General features: G+C 44.7%; 1 protein-coding gene across 15 annotated transcripts in view; it reads right to left on the bottom strand.

Annotated features, from left to right (window-relative positions):
- Positions 1-21951, bottom strand: part of ADGRB1 (adhesion G protein-coupled receptor B1) — a 290231-nt gene that overhangs the window by 17865 nt on the left and 250415 nt on the right. For 9 of the 15 annotated variants that reach the window (XM_077189526.1, XM_077189545.1, XM_077189553.1 and 6 more), the window contains 5 exons: positions 16443-16541; positions 8330-8501; positions 7105-7200; positions 4452-4506; positions 182-858 (listed from right to left, as the gene is read on the bottom strand). In XM_077189526.1, coding sequence (XP_077045641.1) covers positions 182-858; positions 4452-4506; positions 7105-7200; positions 8330-8501; positions 16443-16541 — 1099 coding nt within the window. The remainder of the gene's footprint in view (positions 1-181; positions 859-4451; positions 4507-7104; positions 7201-8329; positions 8502-16442; positions 16542-21951) is intronic. The other 6 variants (XM_077189591.1, XM_077189583.1, XM_077189585.1 and 3 more) reach the window with 3 other exon arrangements.

Genomic DNA, 21951 nt, shown 5'->3' with positions numbered 1-21951 from the left:
CTGTGACATCAGATTCCAAAATATGACCTCATGCCACTGGTCCCTCAGGGTAATATGACACTGGCATTGCATCCTGGGCTACAATTTCCCTGAAGTTCTTCTTTCCAACCCCCTGGAGTGGCGGGATTGAGGGCAGAACACCACCCTGGGTTGAGAACAACACCACGATCTCCACGCTCACCTCCAAGGAGCTCATGGAGAGGGTGGAGACGGTCTCGCTCTTGGACACCACACCCGAGTTCCCTGAGTCACCCGTGTCACACAGGCTGTTGGGAATCTGTGACTCGTTGGAGATGTTCTGTGGAGCCAGCTGCTGCTGCTGCTGGATCATGGAGGAACCCTGCACCTCACTGCACGCCATGGTCACCGGCTCCCGCGGGGGACTCTTGACCACGAAGCCGGGGTCGGTGGCCATGCTGAGGTGGATGAGCCGTGTCTGAGGCATCTGGTCGATGTTGATGCTGTATTTGCTCTCATCTTTGGGTTTGGCCCTCAAGGTGGACGTGTTGGTGGGCAGGATCACGTAGCTGGTGTCCATGGTCTGCTCTTGCGCCCGCGAGAGCTCCGAGTCCAACTTCTTGAAGATGTCCCCGTCGCAGATGTAGATGGATTTCGGCGGCTGGTTCTTGTCCTTCTTCAGGGTGAGGGAGTGGTTGCTGAACTCGTTCAGGTTGATGGCCCCCAGGTAGTGTGGGGAGCCCTGAAGGTGCATCTTGGAGACGTTGGCTGGAAGACTGTTGAAGTTGGATGAGCCTTTCTGGTGGTTGAGTTTCAGTTTCTCCTCGTCAGGCAGCGACGGGCGCTTCAGGGTCCCCGTGATGGTCGAGGTTCTGCACGTGGTGATGTCTTTGTTCAGCACTGGGGAGACAGAGAAGTGTCCTCAGCACCTCACCTGGGGTTTTGTTGACACATCAAGACACCTCCCACAGTCACTCCCCGCCAGCACCTCTCCCAAAGAGGCACAACGGTGTTTAACGTTATTTCTATTTTTTAAAATCCAGGATACCGAAGGCAAAATTAAAGCTAGGGAGGAAAACAATTTTGTTATTTTGGGAGAGTTCTCTGTGATGTGAGTTTTCCAACACAGCCATGGCCAAAACTCCCATCTAGGCCAACATGTTGATAACAATACCCTGAAAACCAAAGAGATTTTTAGATATTTAGTACATCTACTATATGCATGTATATAAGAAATCTATACATTATTAGCCTGTGGAGTAGAATTCTTTAAAATAAAAGGTTACTTTCATGTAAAAAGATTATTTTGATTCAGGAAATGGCTGAAATACAACGTTATTAATGATTCATAGAACTATAAAATCATCAAATAGTCTGGGCTGGAAGAGAACTTAAAAGATCATTGAGTTCCAGCTCCCTTCAAATTTAATTTTTTATATTAACTCACTGAAATACTTCAGGTTGCTCTTTTCCCTTAACAGTTCCAGTGTTAATAAATTGGTATTTTGAAACACACCATATTTTGTTAAGAATTTAAAACTGCTCTCCATAAAATCTTACATCCCAGTAATCATGGTAAGCCTTTGTGAGAGCTCATTATTTAGCAATTTTCAATTTCCCTTCAGGAAAGCAAGTGCTGATGGGAATATTCCTTAAAAAGAGAGGAACACTTTAAACGGAGGAGGAAGCGAACATGTCATAAAGGACATTTGGACACTCATTCCCACACAACACTGTCTGCAAAAAAAATATTTTGCCCCTTTTCCAGGCATAATAATCTATTGTTCAGTTGATTTCAGGCTGCAGCAAAGATCTTGGGAAAATAATGATGTCAACCTTGATGTCTCTGCTGGGTGGAAAATCAGAAAATCATGGAAATCAGACTGTGGGGCAGGGACAAAGTGTTGTGGGCTACTTACCCAGGACTTCAGCACAGCAAAAGAGAAAGAAATGTATGTTCCCCTTTCAACCACCACAAGGAGGAAATAAAAATAGGTAAATGGATCTTTTTTAGGACCAGGGAGAAGGATTTTTGGGGTGAGCTGACATTATTCAGCTGCTCCATGTGGGATGGGGTGGGATGGGCATCCCATGGCACTGAGGACACGCTGATTTTCCTACCAGCTCTGAGTGGGAGTGAGGGAAGATCAAACTCCCCCCCCCAAGACTACAGAGCACGCAAGGCAGCATGAGCAGGGCACCAAGGAGAATAAAAAGAGCTTGTAAAGAGCTTTTAAAGCTGAAAACTCTGGTAGCCATGAACATCTTGGCATTGCTGGGATAAATCAGAGCAAGTCAAGCCCTTCCCTTGGGAGTCCCAGCAAGGTTTATTGATCCAGGCTCTTCTCCATGCTCACATCAGTTACAGAAAATAGGTTTGGAGAGGTTTCCACTTGGCAATCTCCAAGCAAGGAGCAGAGTGAGCCTTCAACACCGAGCCCTGGAGCAAATCCTACCAGGGGATCAATGTGTGAGGGTTCTGAGTGGTCTCAGCCACATCTCCAATCCATCACAAGAGGGGAGATGGTGCCTCCAGGAGAAATGATGGCCAGAAACCATTGGACAGGTTCCTGGATTTTATTATTCAATAAGCAGAGTGCATGGGATGATGCACCACTCCAAAAGGTCTCTGAAATGAGGTTTATTATTAACTACTTATCTTGGCACAATCTAATGGCACTTTACGAGAGGAGGAGAATCTCCAGGCAGACAAATACAAATTCTAGAGTTGGCTGCTGGCAAAGGAGGGGAAGCTTAGGCTGTTGGCAAGCTGCTGATCCAGGGGCTCCTGCCATGAAATCACGTGAAACAAACCAGCTCCTTCCCTTCCTCTGGGAAACTCAATTTGGGATGAAGAGGTGTGGTGGCAGATCCAGAAAGGCTCCTCTAGAGGAGGAATCTGTGTCTGCTGGGGTTTACAGCTGACTCTGCCTGATCTGATCATCCCCTCAATTCAGACATGGCCCCACACACACATTTTTCATACATGACTTCTTGGGACTGAGATATTTGGTGTCAAAAGAGAAGGAGGGAGACAAATGAGAAGAGGCTGACAGCTAGAAATTAAATTAGAGAGTGTGAGACAGAAAAACGGAAAGGGAAAAAAAAAATGGAGAGACCCTGAAAAGAGATAAATGGACAAAAGAGACCGTGAAATAAGATATCACAGGGGTAAGTGAGATAAATATACTGTGACTGTGATAAGCACAGGGAGAGGGAGTGAGGCAGAGAGATGGACAGGAAAAGATAAATAAGATATAGATAGATATTAGACAGATAAATGATAGTGACAGTGATAGACAATGCACAGAAACACAGTGACAGGGACAAATGTTGACAGATAGAAATACATAAATAACAGGTGCAGCAAGACCGACAGCTGAGGACAGAGATAAATAAGTGATTGTGAGACAGAATGAAAGAGATGAATTATAGATAAATACATTAGAAGCAGATAAATAAATGATAGATGAGATAAAGAAAAAGATAAATGAAAAGGACAGGTAGATGTTTATAGAAAGGGAGAGAGGAGGGGAGAAAGAAAAAAGGCAGTGCAGGGAAAGAAGGAGAGAAAGAGAGAAGGAAAGAACACAAGAAAAAAGGAAAGAAGGAAGGCAGGAAAGAAAGATTAATAAAAAAATAGAGAGAGAAGCTTTGCCATAGTGGTAACTGAACACAGAGTGTGCTGTCCCTGGCTTTGGAAGATCCTGGTTTGGGAGATATGAATTATGCAATTCCCAAGCAAGCTGGTATTTCTCTTGCTTGGCAGAGGGGAGAAGTCTGTGAGGGCAAATGAAAGCCTCAGTATCTATAAAGGGTAAGAAAAATAACCTCAGCCAAAGGTCAGGCATACCAGGACCAGGAGAGGATGAAACCTGCAGAGAGGAACAGGCAGCCAGGGAGAATCCAGGCAGCACAGGCACCCCTGGGATTATTGGGAAAAGGGGCTGTCAACTCATGCACATCCTCAGGATCCAGAGCAACCTGTGTGATGAACACACAGCAGAAAGGAGCAGGCAGAGGAGGAGAGATCCAACCACTTCCAGGTGCACAGAAGAGCCTGGAGCCAGGTGGAGTAGTGGGAAGGCTCTCCAGATTCCAGACTTTCTACAAAGACACCCTTCATGAGCACAGAGCTGCCTGAGGTTGGCATGACCCCAGCAGAGGTTGCTGGAACAAAGAAGGATCAGAGTATGAAGAGATGGATCCCATCTCTTCTTCCTTGATGCTCTTCTCTGCCACTGTGTTACATGGCAAAAAACAACTCCTCAGGGGCGAGGCTTGATCTCAGTTAAAAGACCAAAAGAGCTACAGGAAAATAGGAAAAGCAAAGGGAAAATTCAGGGTGTTGCTTTCTTTTGGCTGGGGTTGAAAGGAAGGGCAACCCACGTGAGGACATGCAAGGCACCAAGACACACACAAAAGAAACAGAAAGGGAAGGAAAAAAAATGGCCTAGTTCAATCCCCAAACCAGGTCACTTGCTGATTCTCACCTGTGATGTGCTCACCTGATCTACAAGCCATGTCCACGTCCTTCTCGAAATCGGTCTGAAAGACAGAGAACAGAGAGGAAGGGGTCAAAAGGGGGTAGTGAGGGACAGGAAGACTTGGAAATGCAAAATCCCCACTTTATTAGTGAGGTGGGCACAGCCTTTGCTGGGAGAGTGGAGGGGAGAAGTTTGGGTGGATTTTCAAACATGGAAAACACACCATGTTTTTCCACCCGTTGGCTTTTGAATTTTATCACTGATAAAGCTGGAACATTGCTTTTCAACTGTTCATCTGCTCATCCATTCACTCATTCCTGGGCTGCAGATTAAAATATCTCGCTGGAACACATTTATGCACACCCCTTAAAAAACAGGGAACAGGTTTCTGGCCCAAACTGTTTTGGATGTATCACTCTACACATAAATTTAAGTGGATTCCCCACCCTTTATTAAAGAGATCTGGGGAGCCTGCTGGGATTGCTCAACCCCCACTGGGCTTTTTTGTGATCTGTCACCAAACCACAAGAAGTGGGAACAAGTCTCTGCTTCTGAAACTCTTAACACATAAAATCAATGGCTCCCACAGGCACAAAGGTTGAATAACTTTTTCAAGTGGTGTGTGCAGCCAAAGGGAACTCCTTTCTTCTCCCAGGAGGACTTAATCCTTTTTCTGAAGCTTTGAGCAGATAACATTTCAAAGAACTGGATAAACTGAGTCACAGCAGGCCGTGAGCTTTCATGGAGTAACGGGGAAGCTGCAGACTGGCAAAAGGTAGAAGAGTTCACTGATTATTCCTGGTATCGTTTCAGAAAGACATTTAACATAATTGTATTAATGTGACAAAATGAAATCCATTTGAATACTGAGAAGAAGGTGGGAAAAATCCCCATCCCCCTGGGATAAACACTTAAATATTAGCAGGTTGAGAGCCAAGAGTTTTTTTAGCTATCTCAGCCTTCCTGGTATTAATTTCCCAGAAAATTCTTTGGGATATCAAACAAATCTGAAAAGAACAGAAGACAAATACGATCGAACTAACATTCAAATGGGCAAATGGGACAACACAGGAAAATATAATCTCATTTTCATGATAGGAGTTCCAGAAAAAAATGCAGCTGAACAGCCTGCAGTAGTTCTGCTGATAAATAAATGAAAGACAGGTTTATATTTAATACCAGTCAACAAGATTTTGTGGGGAAAAAACAGTTCTACTCAGCTAAGCTCCTTTTCACTAGCTGGGCAGATTTGGAGATAAACAGAAAAGGTAACAGCAAAAATGTCATCCTGCAAAAGCTTTTGATTCCTTCGGTGATTTTACAACAAAATAACATTGTACCCCTCTAAAAATACCAGCGAGGAGCCATCACTCACAGCCAGATTCTGCAGCTTTTTGTGCTGGAATGTGAGGAAAGTGATTGTAAGCTCCCTGCTCCTCCACACACCCTGCGCTGCGTCAGCAGTGCAGGAGGAAATGCAACATTGCTAAAAAACTCATGGCTGACACAGAATTTCCCAAGGTGGCTGATAAGGGATGGAAATGTGGAGTTGTACAGGGATGCAAAGCCCTGAAACTTGGGATGGCGACAGCAGACTGACAATCACAGGATCCACCTTTTTTTTCAGGTTGCTGAGAATCTGGAGGGGGTTATGTAAATAATTTGAAGGCACGTGATTTAGAGAGGGAGAATAAGAAAGCTCTGGGTGTTAATTTATGGAAGAGACTGGGTTTGATTGTGGTGTCTGTTATTGAACAAGCCAAAGCACCAGGCATGCAAGGGGCTCTCTAATTACCCACAATTAGGCAGAGCGAGAACATGTCTGAAAATAAGAAGACTCTGCATTTAAATGAGAAATGAGGCACCTGTTTTTTAGCAAACACCACAAGGTGTGGTGGAATTAAAGCTCTGCTGATGTCTTGACTCCAAGATTGTGCTGTTTGAAATGAGGCCTCGTACCCAGGCAGAAACTGCTGGAAAAAAACATCACTGGGTTGTGCTGTAGCTCTAATATTAACCGGGAGCTCTTGGAAGTTGCTCAAATAATCTGATTCTCCTGATATCTATATCTTAATCTCCAAAATTAAATGTTTCTTGCATCAACTACATCGTAACAGTGGATCAGATGCAGGGCAAAGGCCCACAGCCTACTCCTTTACTGTTTGCAAAGGACTTACACAACAGGACCACAATTTACAGAGATTAAACTATTCCCAGTGAAGCAAAGTGTGCTTTTGAGAGAAAAAAATCCCTCTGAGACAGCATTTTTTATGACAGTAACCCAACAGACTGTAATTAAAACAGTATTAAACTACAACTTCCTAGCTCCAGCCAGGACAAGGCAGCTTGATGGGGATTAAAAGGTCTGGAAGACATGGGAGGTGTATTTTGGTTCTTTATTTTTCTGGGAAAGAAAGGATCTCACCAAGATGTCTGAAAAACCTGGTGTGTGAGCTTGAGAACCTTAAAATTAAAATGCAATGCCCCAGATTTGTGTGAAAAAGTCCATTTTAAGGGCTCTGTTTGCTGAAGCAAAAGTTTAAAGGAAATGAGAATGGTGAATTCAGGATCTGGGATGGACAGAGTCCTCTGATTATCAGTTATGAGTTAAAAATCTCCAAAAAACCCCTACTAAAGGGGAAGTAGGAGATTTCCCTACCATGAGCTGAGCGTGTCCGTTCTGGAATGACCCCCCTGAGTCTCCATTCCCTTCCTCCTGACGATCCACAACCCGGCACTTCACAGCATCCTGGACCTGCAGGAACAGATTGGCAAAGGTCAGAGTCAGACTGACCAAACCACCTTAAATTCTGCTGAAATCCAAAATAAAAACAGCCCTTGTTAGATCAAAAGGACATGGACCCTGCTTTAGCAGCACCCAGGCATTTCTTTCACAAGGTTTGTGTATTACAGATTTCACACACTGAAGAGCAACTCAGAGTTTTTCCAGCAACCCCGGGTCACTGCCTAGGTCACTTCCATTTGCTTGATTTATGCAGTCAGGAATAAAAATGTCCTTTATTTTGCAGCTTGCAATATGTTTTAAATGAATGCTCCCGCATTAATCATTGTATTGGTGTCTACAAAGTCTGATCAGGATCCTGTAATATAAATCTGATCCCAAACTCACTGAAATAATTGAAAAAAAAAATCCTGGTGACTGCAATGGACTGTGAATGCAGACTCATATTCATAATGCAATTAGTGGAAGGAGTCTCAGCCAAGCCAGTGGTGTAATTCCATTGATTTCATTGGCCTGACATAAGAAATTAATCTGTTTTACTGAATTTAAAGGAACTGTAAGAAGATAAAATTAATATTGAAAAAAAAGCCCCTTCCTGTCTCTGTTATTAATAGTCTCTCCACTCTGTAGGATGAAAAGAATAAAAGAAACATAAAAGATTTGTTCTTTTCTTCCCTGATATAATTCACCATTTTAAATCTCCACAGGGAGGCTGAAGAGAATTTCCTCAATTTCCTTGCCTGATTATTGCTGGCTGCACTTCCTAGCTGGAATATCAGGGTGTTAATGCCAGCACAGATTTCATCCTGCAAACCTCAGTGCATCTCGCCTCTCCTGAAATCACACAAATCACTTCTTTAATGTGGCATCTTTTGGAGGAGGGGTGTGAACATTCTGGAAATGAGAATTTTGCTGGTAAACAAGCAAAGCCTGACATGTTATCCCATCTCACCAAACTCCACCCTGATTCATTCCTCCTTCCCTCTGACTGAAAATGTCACGGCCATTTTTGTGGTCACGATCTCCCCCAAAGCGAAATTTGTAGGGTTAGAGAAGTTACCAGATGGTTGGGCACTTTTCCATGTGGTTTTTATGGGAAAAAACATTAATTATGTAACAGATAATGACTCCTCCCTCTCACCTCCCGCCTGAGGATGCAGTGGACCATGACGATGACGAATCCCTCCAAGGAGTCGAAGACGGCGAAAAGGATCTGGAAAAGCGCCGAGCGCCGGTCGGTGATGGCCAGGACTGCAGACATCCAGGTGAGAGCCAGCAGGGGCAGCACCACGCAGGAGCTCCAGAGGGATGCCCTGTCAAGGGAGAGGAAAAGGGAACTCAGCTCCACCTCACCCACTCCCAGGTGGGGGTTCTAATTCAGCCTCCGATCCCACTGGGATGCAGAGGGTTTCTCCAGCCAGCATCTCCATGAGGGAGAGCTTTCCTGAGCCCCTCTCCCAGGGAAGCAGGAGGAGGCTCTGCACACTCATGCCACCCAAACAGAGGGGACAACTTCCCAACGGTGCAGTCATGCATAAAACTGGAGGTGGGGAGGAAGGATGCGGATCCCTCCCTCCCCTTTCCACGCCCTTCCCGCTCTGCCCCTAATCCACCACCACGGCTTTTCCCAAGGGAAGGAGACAAAATACAATCACTGCAGGTTGCCAAGGGGAAGGGGAACAGTTGCAGCAGAGACTGGTCTGTCACGATGGCTGTCGCTACTCGGGTCACAGACACTTGGACTTCCACAGCACATGGAAGACACCAACACTGGGACGTGTCACGCTTTCGAGTGACTCAAAACGGACAGGCAGAGAGCTGATGTGCAGACTGAAATATCTGCATTTCTCCTTTTAATCTGCAGATGATGGTCCCCATGACACCGGGGATTAAAACCTGACCTGACCTAAAACCTTTCATTTCCCCATGGTCAGAAAATTTTCAGCTTTCTTGTGAGATCTCCACAGCTGATGCTTTTGGGAAAAAAAAAAACCAAAAAAAACCAACTTTTTTGTTCCATGTTTGACCATTCTTGTAAGTTTATTCCTGCATGGACATTAACTGGAGATTCAAGCCACATCTCCATTCACAAGACAGAAAACTGGACAAAACAAGTTTTCTGTGATGCTGCCCCAGGAAACTCCACTTTAGCTGTGAATGATGGCCCTGCAAATGGGAAAGCAGCTCTTTTCCCAAGGACTCTTCAGGCATCCATCTCTCCAACAAAAAAAAAAAAAATCCCAAACAATTTTAACAGCTGACTAGGGAGATTTTAAGCTGTCACTCATCCCATCTATTTGGCACCAAGAATATGAGGAGAATGTCCCTGTGGGCTTTTACCTAACAAACCAGAGAAGGACTCGAATAATAAGAGGAGCTACAAGAAAACCTCCAAATACAAACAAATACAGGCAAGACAAGAAATTACAGGACAGATACCATGAAACACGTTCAGCAGTACTTACATGGGACTTGCTCACCATTTCCTGATCTATGATCAAGGGTTTAATGTTTACTTGCTGGTTAGCTCACAGACCTCAGTGAGAGTTTTACCTGAACAAAGCTGGAGCTTGGATACAGGTTTGGACATCAGGATAGAACGCCCTGGCTTCATTAAGGGTTTTTGAAGTATTGTTAACATCAGTTCTGCAATGACCACACACTGAAGTGACAGTTTATTTTATAGTCAGGATTAGACTCTGCAAATATTCCTACAGCCTGTCCACACTTGGATCTGTTCCTTCTTGGTATTATTAAGGAATTTAATTGACCTAAAGGAGCAGGGAAATGGAATTATTTTTCTTTTTAATTAGAACAAGCATTATGAGACCTCTTTGTAAGGTAAATGCCATGACATAATCTGATACCTTGTAATTTTATCTTGGATGGCAAATGCTGTTCTTTAATGCCCAAGACAAACTATGATTTTGAAGTATTATTAAAAAATACACAAAAAACCAGCCTGCAACCAAACAACTCCTAAAGAGAAATAACTTATTTCAATTCTCTAAAATCTGCCTCATTACACTGAAATCTCTCTTTGCTGTCATTTGTGGTAGTGCCTTCATAAATCTGGCTAAGCAGCAAGTGCATAAAAGAAAAAAATCAGAGAGGCAGAAATGCTGAATGGAAAGTTAAGATTTGGTTGAAAAAGAACCTTTCTAAATGTGTCTTCCATGAAAGTGTCAGCCAACACAACATGGCTGAATAGATGAAATAATTCCAGCAGCAAGGGGAAACCATAAAATTCAATAAAAGCTGCTGGGAAAGGTTTGTAAGAGACAACTCTGCTCCCTGGAATTATCTGGAGTTCCAGAACACTCCTGGTACCCCCATTCTGTGGATGCTACTGCCACCAATGTGCAACCTGGCAATGGATGTGAGCCAGGTCTGAACCAAATAACTGAATCTGGGTGGGTTTTCCACTCCTGAAAAGAACTGCAGGCTCATAATAACAATGATCTGGATCCAAGACTTAGATGTGGATCTGGGGTTGCAAGGGATGCTGCTGAGAAGGTGGATTATATGTAAATTAATGTTTCTCTTCAGCAAATGGTCAGATTTGAACCCACTGGTATCAAAACCTGCTTTAAGAATTAATTGTTTGAGTCAATTTGCTCCGCCCTTCCAACCAGATGATGAAAACAACATCTGCCCTTCCAGCTCAGCTGATAGCCACATATTCAGCTGGATCAAATCAGGATTTTCCCAAGCTGTGATGACTTACATCAGCTCAGAGTTCTGCTCTCTTTGTGATTTACCTTCCTGGTGCCTTCTCAGCAGCATTCATCCCTTACAAAATTGATGGAAATTCTGCTTGCTACTTAAATGCATCATCTTTATTCTCAGGCAGCAGGTGGCAACAGGTCACAGGAAATGGATCTCACTCTAATTTCACTTGCAGGACTCTGCTTAGATTTTTGAAAATATTAAACTCCAAATTAAAAGCTCCATTAAAGAAATCTGGTACAGGCTGAAACTTCAGGTGAAAACTCATGGGGAAGACAAGTAGGTTTTCTGTGAGACTGCCCTTAATTCTAATTGCTGTGAGGTGAATTCATAGCAGGACTCATACTTCAACCACCTTCCCACCTGTCCCTTTTTTCAGGAGGCACAGTGAACCCTTAGAAGAACCCAGAATTATTTATAGGATTTAAGAAATATCACATTAGAGTGCTTATCATGAGATGTGATATGAAATGATCAATTGTTATACAAAGACATTGTGACCACCTAATGGCTTTTCATGGATTAGCCATGATCAATAAATCCATTACTTTTATTGCTTGGGACAAAGGAATTAGCTGGCAGATCCTCTTATTTATCCCATTTATGACAGCCCTCAGGACAAGTGACAGCAGCATCCCATCTGAGGTTGGAAAAGACCTCTAAGATCAAGTCCAAATCTTTTCCCAGCACTGCAAAAGCCAGCATTAAACCATGTCCCCAAGTGCCACATTTACACAGCTTTTAAATCCTTCTGGGATGGGGACTCCAGCATCTCCTGGACAGCTTGTGACAATGCTTGATCATCCTTTCAGTGAAGAAATTTTCCCCAATATCCAACTGAACCTCCCCTGGTGCAACTTGAGGCCATTTCCTTTAATTCTGTCACTTGATAGGAGAAGAGACTAACCCCAACTTGGCTCTAACCTCCCTCCAAGGAGTGATAAGGTCCTCCCAATCTTCCTTTTCTCCAGGATAAACCATCCCAGCTCCCTCAACCACTCCTAATGTGCTCTAAAATGTGGGATCTACCAGGGGAAACACTCAGCCTTATGGAAGCACACACCAGGCCCTGCCCTGGCAGCAAAGATTTGGCCAAAATGACAAAATCTATCTGTGGCTTTGTCCTTTTCGTAGCTGGAAGCGTGGAGAGTCTTTGTCTTTGCAAAAGAAGCAGAATAAATGGATTGCACTTAGAGGAAAGCAATGGAAAGAGCAAAAGAATGGCTTTGGAGATAAAGATCTACATGAAGAAAGATGAAGAGTCCTGCACCCTGAGAAAAGGCAAGTGCAGGGGGACACACAGGACATGCCAATAAAGATGTAAAGGGCCATTAGAAAGGGCAAAGTGATCAATTATTTTCATTACTCAACCCTGACAGAGCAGCAGCAACTTAAAGCAGCAGCAGAAGGTAAAAAAATCACTTTATAATTCAAAAGCAGCTCTTGGAGAGGAGCTCTGAAAAGGGAATTAGTTACTGGACTCAACAAATAATGGATGGCTCCTTACACACCAGCAGTTCTGCTGCAGGAAAATCACAGTACAGGTATGTGCTTTATTTATTCTCTCATGCTTCTCTGCTCCTCTGACCTGTATTCACAGAATTACAGAATCATGGAATGGTTTGGGCTGGAAGGGACCTTAAAAATCATCTAACTCCACCCCACTGCCATGAGCAGGGACACTTTTCAGTAGACCAGGCTGCTCACAGCTCCATCCAACCTGGTTTTAAACACTTTTTAAACATTTAAAAACTGTTCCTCCCAAAAGCAAGAGTGTTGTTCCAATTTCAGGGGCACTTTCAGAGCAAATCCCTGTAACTCAATGCCCATATAACCAAGATAGAAAACCTGTAACCACAAAAGAGGGGAAACTCTGCTTGCTCTCCCCATCACAGGCAAAAAAGAAACACCTGCTGTGATTTCTATTCTCCCCTGAAAGATGATTCCCAGTAGCCACAATATAAATAATAAAATTAGGGGAACAGGAAATCGAATCCCTCTAAACTGCCCTGAGCAGCCTGGTCTGGTGGAAAGGGTTCATAGTGGGGGTCTGGAATGAGATGAACTTTAGGATCCCTCCCAACCCAAACCATTCTGTGATGATTTTACAACACATGAAACAGGCAGGTGATGAGGCAGCTGTGACCAGACTGCTTCATTATTCAGCTTTAATTAAGGTAAGGTGTTGTCTGAGAGTCCAAGAAGGACTTGCAGGATCCAGGTGTTATCCCCTGGTAAGGATAGGATTTCAAATTCCTTGAACCATGAGGACAACACTCTCCTGAGGAACAGTCTCCCTCCTAGACCAGCCATGCATGGAAGCACTGACTCACATTAATCCTGGAATTACAATACAGGCAGAAATTTTGACATCCAAAACTCCCTAAAAGGATATTGAGCCAAGAAAAAGGGCAAAACCCTTAGATGGGAGATTTGACACATGAATCCTGAGGATTCAGAAGGAATGATGATGATAAGGGTCACAAGGAACCCCTGACATTGGCTCTTGGGTGAGATGCCTGGAAAAAATACACTGTGCCAGGGTTTTAGTCTTGGGCCAGTCCCTTCCCACTGGTCAGAGCCTGAGAGTTCACATTTCCAATGAGCTGCTTGGCAAGGGTTCATAAAATAATGGAATGGTTTGGGTTGGAAGGGACCTTAAAGATCATTAAGTTTCAAACCCCTGCCATGGGCAGGGACACCTTCCACTAGAACAGGTTGCTCAGAGCTCTGTCCAACCTGGCCTTGGAGACTTTCAGGGATGAGACATCAACTTCCATCCGTCCATCCGTCCGTCCATCCATCCATCCATCCATCCATCCATCCATCCATCCATCCATCCATCCCCCAGCACTCCCTGCTGTCTGCAGTGGATTCCCTCGTTCACAGCCAGCACCAAGAAAAGCCAAGCCCCTGAGACACGCTTTCCATCTCAGATAAAATAATTTTCACGGGTAGCAAAGACAAATTAGGTACAAGGCAACATTTCACTGGCTGAGGGTGCCCTGCAAGCAGCAATAAATGGGAGGAAATGTGGGAACATAGGTCTTCCAATGGCAAAACCTGCCCAAGATCTTCTTCAGCACAGCCTAAAAGAAGAGATTTATTTAACCCACACCTGTCAAGTCCAGCTAACCCTTAACAATCACAGACATCCAAAGATTTCCATTTATCATTCCCCAGGTCAAGAAATCACACATTTTCCAGTACTTATTTTTCCACTTCTGTCACTTTTCTCTCCCATCAGTTCCCTCTGTTTTCCCTCCTTTGCACATCCCCTTCTCCAACCACAGATCTCACCACAAAGATTTCTAAAATCCAAGAAAAACAGTCTAAAGGACCTATTTCTCACTCCATGCTATCCCAGAAATAAACCTCTGGAATCTATGGGAAGGAAGCTGGGGTGGGCATGAGCAACCCCAGCAGGAACAAGGCAGGAACATCCTTGATGTGCTCTGCACTAAAAAAATTATGGCTCATTCCAGGTCAGGGAGGAGCCAGGAATCCTCATGGCATTTAATCCACATTCCAAGACTCCAAAACTGAATGGCAAAGCTGCTGCAAGGTCTGGGAGGTGGGAGCCCAGCAGAAGGGTGGCAATGGCATGAAGAATGCCATTAAATCAGAGTTTTGCCTTTTTGGCAACTTCATTTACAAGAAATTTGGAGGAGGAAAACCAGGAACAGTTCAGCTGCAGGATGAAGTGGATCACGAGGGGAAATGGGTGAACCTATTTGTGTACTCCTCAGTGTTCCCTTTGCAAGGATAAGAGCACAGGACACTTGAGGACAAATAACAAAATTGATACTGGACACTGTCATCTGAGGTACCCAATCTGCTGGGAAACAAAACAGAAAAAAGTCCTCTTACAAGAGCCCTCCAATTTCTGTCAATCCACTTAAATTAGAGAAGCAGGATGAATAGGAGATCTGGCTTTCACATCCCTTTTTTCTCCTGATTTGGAGATGAGTCAGAATTTGTGATTTATCACAGACCAAAGTCAGACACTATTGGAGAGGGACTTGAGACTGTTTAACTTTTAAAATTAATTTACTATGAACAGAAAGCCTCTCCTATTTAAGAGTCTAATTTATTAATAGTAAATCTACTGCTGGTTTAACATTGCTCTGCAGTTACAGGAATCCAAGAAGCAGCAAGCTGCTCATTCCAGACTTGTGGTACACATGTCTGGACTGATTCCATCTCACCATCTCAGCTGGGCACTGCTGCAAAAGGTGAGTAAACGACCTTAGCAGTGAAAAATAAATCAAATTTTGTTCAGTTCTTCGTTTCACTGAGAAAACCACAGAACCATAAAACGGTTTGGGTTAGAAGAGGCCTTAAAGAACATCTCATTCCAACCCCCTGCCATGAGCAGGGACACCTTCCAGGTGCTCTTGAGTTGCTTTTCTTTTATCTTTCTACATTTTGAGATCTGGCTGCCTCTTTTAGTTTATATTAATTAAAGGTAGGAATTTTCAAACTGCAAATGATCTGAGACTGTTTCCCTCACACGTTTTGTATGTACTAATTCAGACATCAAAACCAAAGTGTAGCATCACTTGGATGTGATACAGATAATGAAATTTCCAAAAGGGAAGGAAGAAAGACAAACCTTCCCTCATGACTCTTCCTCCAACCTCAACCTTTGTGAAAAAAGCCAACCACATAAATAGCAATTTCTCCAGCAGAACAAAGCTCTAGAATGATTTTTTTTCTTTTCTTTTTTTTTTTAAGCTAACTCCAGTGGCATCTAAGAAGAGATTTAACAGCCTTTGACTTTTGTAACTCAGAGCTATGAAACGCTTAAAGATTTTGAGAATTAATTCCAAGTGCTTTCAGGGGTCCAAAAGAGGCAGTCAACACTTATCAAATCAGACCTACAGGCCTACGAGGTATTAAACTTAACTTCAGCATTTCATAAGAGGAGAAAAAACCCACTTAGAAGTGATTCACCAACTCATGTAAACCACACTCAGTGCTCTGCAGTCTCTGGAGGAAAACACTCAAGCAGGTGCTCAAGTGGTTGACAAAGCTGGATTTTGGAGTCCCTGTCTACCACCAGAATTACTGGGAATCAGTGCAGATTTAAGTCTGGAACTCCAAGAATGGAGCATTAAACAAATTAAACATGGCTTGCAACAAATGCAAAGTCCCTTTGTCTTCCATGGGCTGGTCACATGCTTAAATCTTAAATCTAGGCATGTCAAAAAAGTGCTTTTCAGGATCCAGCCCATCAGCTCCAGGGGTGTTGCAGGAGCCCTGCTCTACTCATGGCCCACAGAATGAGGTCGGGGAGAGCTGGGGGATGTCAGGGAGGTGGGCAGGGACATGGGGAGAGAAAACAAACACGGGCTGGTGAGTGCAGGGAAATGGAAGAGGGAAATAAAAAAAGGAACTGAAAAGCGAAAATCAAAACGAAAAGGAAAAAAATAAAACAAGGAAAAAAAAAAAAAAAGAAAGTGGAAGAAAGAAAGAAAGAAAGAAAGAAAGAAAGAAAAGAAGTTGAAATTAGAGGAACTAACATGGCGTTACTGGTGGCTGTGGCCGAAACTTCAGCAGAAGAAACTACTCCACACTTGGAACATTTGAGCGTCATGCCGTAAAGGGGCACTGCCATCTGACTGCAATTAAAACCAAAAGACTGAAACAAAACAAAACACTTCGCTCATGAGCACAAACGTCGAAAGGAAAGGGAAAGAGAAGCCGAAAAGAAAGGAAGGAGAGAAGGGAGCCAACCAACCATACCCAGTTTGGGAAGAGAAATGAAAGACAGGCAGGAATTAAAACTCTCTCATCTGTACCACTCCAGATGCGGGGAACGGGGGGAAATGGACAACTCAGATTCGTTGGTGCTGCTGGAGAGGGTGGAACTGTGTTGGTGAAAGTCTTGCCAGATTCAGGGTGTCTCTCTGGCACCCAGGGAAGGAGAAACCAATACTGCTCTCCCAGTCTCTACCTCCTTCTTTTCATTTGTTTTTTGTTTTTTTTTTTTGAGAAATTACTCTTTTCCCTCCTGGCCTTTTTGGTCCAAAACAAAAAAGGTGGCAGGGTTGTGCAGTAGAAGGCAAGAAGTAGGGCTGTGGGGGCTGTGCCTGCTTATCTGCTGTCCTAAAAGCAATGCAAGGGATAAGTCACTTATTTTCTCTGACTGGGAGCTGGTGAGACCAGGACAGAGGCCACTCTTTGGTTTTTGGTCAGAGGCCACGTTTTGGTTTTTGGGTTCCCTCCCTGATACAGGATGGGACTCTTCTACGTCCTGAAGTTAATCCTGAGCTTGGGTGTTTCCTTACTCCCTAACCTGCCCTGAGAGGAACCCAACTGGCTGATTGCTTCCTTCTCCCACATCCTGTTCAGGAGCCAAAAACATCTTTGGGATGAACCCTGAGGATTATTCCCACCTGCTGCTCCCACTTTTTTTTTTTTTCCTGGATGGGACCAACCACAGAAACAGCCCACTGGGGGCTGCTGGTGTGAGGGGATCTGCTAAAGCACATCCTTGGGATTTTAGCAGCTGATGTGTGGGAACCACCCCCCATCCAGCTCCTCCTCAGGAGCCCAGAAGCCACATTAACTTGGCACTGGCCCTGTTTCTTCCCAGAATTTACTGGTTGTGTGCTCTCCCTGGTCTGCACAGATCCACACCCACGTCAGATCTGGCTTGGAAAACAGGAAGGAGTCTGCAAAACATCCCCTAGACCTTCCTGCTGTGCCTGGCATCAGAAAAGACACGAAATCGCTGCCAGAGGACGGCACAGGGTCTGTCATCCCTGGCTGTGTGGTGGGGATGCTGCTGAGGGAGGTTTGCCCCAACCAGGAGGGGTTTTACAGCCCTGCCCTGCCTAGGAGAGAGATCAGGGGGCTCCACAGAGCATTTCTTAGCTTTGGTGGCTCTCTGTTCCGTCTCACTGCAAAAAGACATCCTGATGAGCACCAACACAGCAGCAGCAGTGGGCCCAGTGGCCCCCTTTCAAGTGGCTATTGATTGGTCTTTTCATTAATTACAGTGACATAAATCATCATTCCCATCCAGAATAATGACTAAGGCATCCCACAGAAGCTTTCAGACACAGAGGAACTTAGCTCCTGTGTCCACAGATAAGTATCTTCCAGGAAGGATGGTGTAAATCCTGTGAGGACAATGGCTGAACCAAAGATAAAGTGGGTCTGGAGAGGCATTAGGTGCACGACCCTTAAAAAATAAAAAAAAAAATACGACAGCTTATCCCCAAATCTATAAGCCACAAAGAACAGATAAGCAGAGAGACAGAGAGAGGCAGAGATAGGCAGCAAAAAGAAAAAAAGTAGATTGACTTGAGGAATTTGATGGGAAACTGTACCAGAAAAAACATGAATGACACTGAATCACAGAGAACTGGCCAAAAGACCACTGTAAACACACAACTGTAGCTGCTGTTGGGTGTGTTTATGCAGAAAGTTGCAAGCAGTGGGCACTGATGTGGGTACATTTATCTCCTAATTCCTTCTGGCTGGGGGCATGAGGTTGTTAATATATTGAATTTCTGTAGCAGGTTTAGATTGGCGCCTGTGCATATGAAAGGGAAGCTAATTAGATAATCACAGTGAATAATGCCTTCATTTAATTTAGCTTTTTCTGCTTCCTAAACATCCACAAACAGCTCATGGGCTCATCTGGTGTGTTCACTGGAGCCTGGACTTTGCTACCTTTTTATTGAGCAGTGCTTTCCACCATCCACAGCCTGAAGAGCAGGAGCACTGCTTCCAACAGGAACCATTCCCAGAGGAAGGGCAATCCCAATCCCTTCCTGTCTCAGTGGAGTTATCACCTTTCCCCTCTGTGTTCTGACAACCCAGCTCTGTTCCACCCCATCAGGACACCTGCACAGAGATGATTTCACACAAGGTTTTGGGGCAAACTCATCTTGGGTGGTTTCTGTGATCAACAGAGGTAAAAGAAGAGGTCCTCTAAGGGGGGACAAGGCTCCTGTCTCTCCTCAGGAGTGGCAGAGGAAGCCCAGAGAGATTAAACCCAGCTAAAATTAGCCCTGGTGAATATCCCTGATGGTCTCAATCCTCCTCTCTGCCTGTGTGAGCACACAAATGTGGAATAAATGCTGGCTGAATACATTTGAAATTCATTTTAAAGGCTCCTGACATTAAAACATTCATTTTTTTGGTAGTAATCCCTTCAAGAGAGCTCAAACACTGGTGGTGGAGTTGGCCACCAATAGAGTCTGTTTTCTGGGATGGTTCTCTCCATTCCCAGACAGGTTTTGGCTTTTCTCCATCTCTCCAGGTATTCACACCCCCTTCCCTACAGCCTGGTTTTGTGATCCACCCATAAAATCACTGCCACTAGAAAATCTGCATTTTCTGACAGATGTGACAACAATAATCACTGCTATTTCCACTGCTAAGTACAGGGCAGAATTCTTGTGTCTCAGGTATTATTTCATGAGAACTGTTGGCGCTGATGAATTTGTGACAACCAATCTGTGGAGTGTGTGCTAGGCTCCTCTTAACATCCAACAGCTCTTTCTTTTTTTCCTATTTTGGGGGGATTTTTTTTTCCCCCCACTCTTTTTAAAAATTGTTTTTGCAACACTGAACCATACTTCTTGCCTCTGCTAAAGGAAACACAATGTTTCTTTAGACCATCTCCTCAGGTCCAAACATCTCCAAGGCCGTTACTCAATTCTGATTTTCTTCAGATCTACCTTCCAACACGGTTCCCAAGCCCAGGCCAGAAGCAGAGAACTAAAGGGAAAGGGGCACCAGGGCTCTCAAAAGTGCTCCCACACTCTCAGCAGGGGCACTTGGGAAGGGAGAACAAAACCATTGAGCACAGATAAGGCTTAAAAGTGCTGCACACACACACACGGACACGAAAGAAGGGGGGAAAAAAGAGAAAAGAAAGAAAAAAAAACAAAGAACATCAGAAAAACGACTTTTTTGGTTTTGTTTTTGTTTGTTCGTTTGTTTTGTTGCCTCGCAGGTTTTGTTTTTAAAGCCCAACTCTGAGTGTGATCAATAACCAGCTGCTGTGTATTAAATAAGGTCACTCCGTGTGCAGTTTGGATTAGAGAGGGAGGGACTGAGAGGCAGCAACTTGCTGCTTTGCTAATCCAATAAACCACTTATTGCAGTGCTGACTTTCAAGTGCAATTACCCTGCTCCAGACCCTGCCTTGCAGCCTGGGTGGTTTTTTTTTTTTGAGTTCTCTCTTTGTCAAGAAGGCATCATCCAGAATGAAGCACTTGCTTGTTAGCAGCTGCTCCAAGCAATGCACCAAGGTCACTCCTTCACTTATTTTTCAACCCAGCAGCAGCTGGTATCTCTGATCACCCAAATCTCCTCTTGTTTTATGGCCATGGCACTGCTCAGGCACCAAAATTTCCCTTTGCTGCACCCAGGGACCCCAAGGCTTGGTTGTGTCAAAACTGCTGATAAACCATGAGCCTAAACAGGTCCCTGTGTTTCTCACAAAATTGTTAAGGTTGGAAAAGACCTCCAAGATCGAGTCCAACCTTTGACCAAACCCCTCCATGCCACTAAACTCTATCACAAAGTTCCAGGTCCACTTGTTTCTGGAGCATTTCCAGGGATGGTGACTCCACCATTTCCCCAGGCAGCCTGTTCCAAAGCCTGGTCATCCTTTCAGGGATGAAATTTTTCCACATATCCAACCTGGACCTCCCCTGGTGCAGCTTGAGGCCATTTCCCCTTGTCCTGTCACTTGTTACCTGGGAGTAGATTCTGGCTCCCACCTCACCACACCACTCCCTATTTCAGGGAGCTGTAGAGAGTGCTGAGGTCTCACCTGAGCCTCCTTTTCTCCAGGCTGAGCCTCTCCAGCTGCCTCAGCTGCTCCTGGTGCTCCAGACTCTTCCCTAGTTCTGTTCCCTTCTCTGGACACTTTCCAGCCCCTCAAGGTCTTTCCTGGAGTGAGGGGCCCAAAACTGAACACAGGATTTGAGGTGCTGGATACGAGCTTGCCTTTACCATGGGTTTTGCCTCCACCACTCAATTAAAAATCACTTTTACCCCAACTACTCAATAGAGCAGTGTCAGGAATATTGAACCTTATCCATATTATCCACCCCTGCCCTCTGAGACTCAGTGGAGCTCCTTTCTCCCTCCACTTGGACAGGCAGGATATATCCATGCATCCAGCGCTTTCTCCAGCAGCCTCCAAAGGTTTCAAACTCTGCCTCCACGCAGAGGAACCAGAACAGCTTTTGCTCTCCTCATTCCTTTGTGAACAACTTCTTCCTTCCAGAACACAGCTGTTACCCACAGTGACAAATCAAATTCCTGCAGTGGACAATTGGGAGCACAGATCCCTGTCTTTCGCAGCAGAGCTTCTCTGACTGCAACAAGAAGCCAAAAAGGGCAGGGGAAAGGAACACGCATCTGACCTGGTCATCTGAGGAGACTCAGAGTGTCAGCCTGCCATTTCTGTCCCTTGCTCAGGGATAAAATCTGAGCAAACTGCAGGTTTGCTCCTGGAAATTGAGAGAAGGGCAAAATTTTCACTACCAAAATTTTGGGAGTAACCCAAGAGAGAGCCCTGCCTAGGAGCTGCTGCCCTGGGCAAAGCCCTGGGAGACACCAGGGTGGGGAGAAATGTGGAGTCAACTCTTGGATTTATACTCCAAAGGAAAACAGGTAACACAAACCCTCTGGATTCAGGAATGGAGGCTGTGGAGAAGATAAAGAACCTCAGGTGGCAGCAGAATTTTTTCTCCCAGCAGAGGTTCTTAACTCACCTCTCCTACTGCATCCATCTGCTTCTCTGCTCCCTGCCAGACCTCCAGAACCCATTCCCTTCCATCACACACCTCTGCTGTCCCTGAGACACCTGCCAGCCCCCAGACACGGCCCCTCTGTCCCCCAGCTCTTGCCACGTGCCACACTCAGCAGTGCTGAGTCTCTCTCTGCTGTCTCCAGGAGTTAGTGACAAGAACCACTTTGCTCTCCCTCATTTCTGGGAGGATGTGCCAGCCTTGGCTGAAGCCATTTTAACAAAGAGATGAACTTTTATCCTTCCTC

This window comes from Agelaius phoeniceus, chromosome 1 (assembly GCF_051311805.1).
Source record: "Agelaius phoeniceus isolate bAgePho1 chromosome 1, bAgePho1.hap1, whole genome shotgun sequence".
In the NCBI taxonomy this organism is placed as follows: domain Eukaryota; kingdom Metazoa; phylum Chordata; class Aves; order Passeriformes; family Icteridae; genus Agelaius; species Agelaius phoeniceus.
The sequence above is the reverse complement of the archived record's forward strand: the minus strand, read 5'-3'. Positions and strand labels throughout refer to the sequence as shown.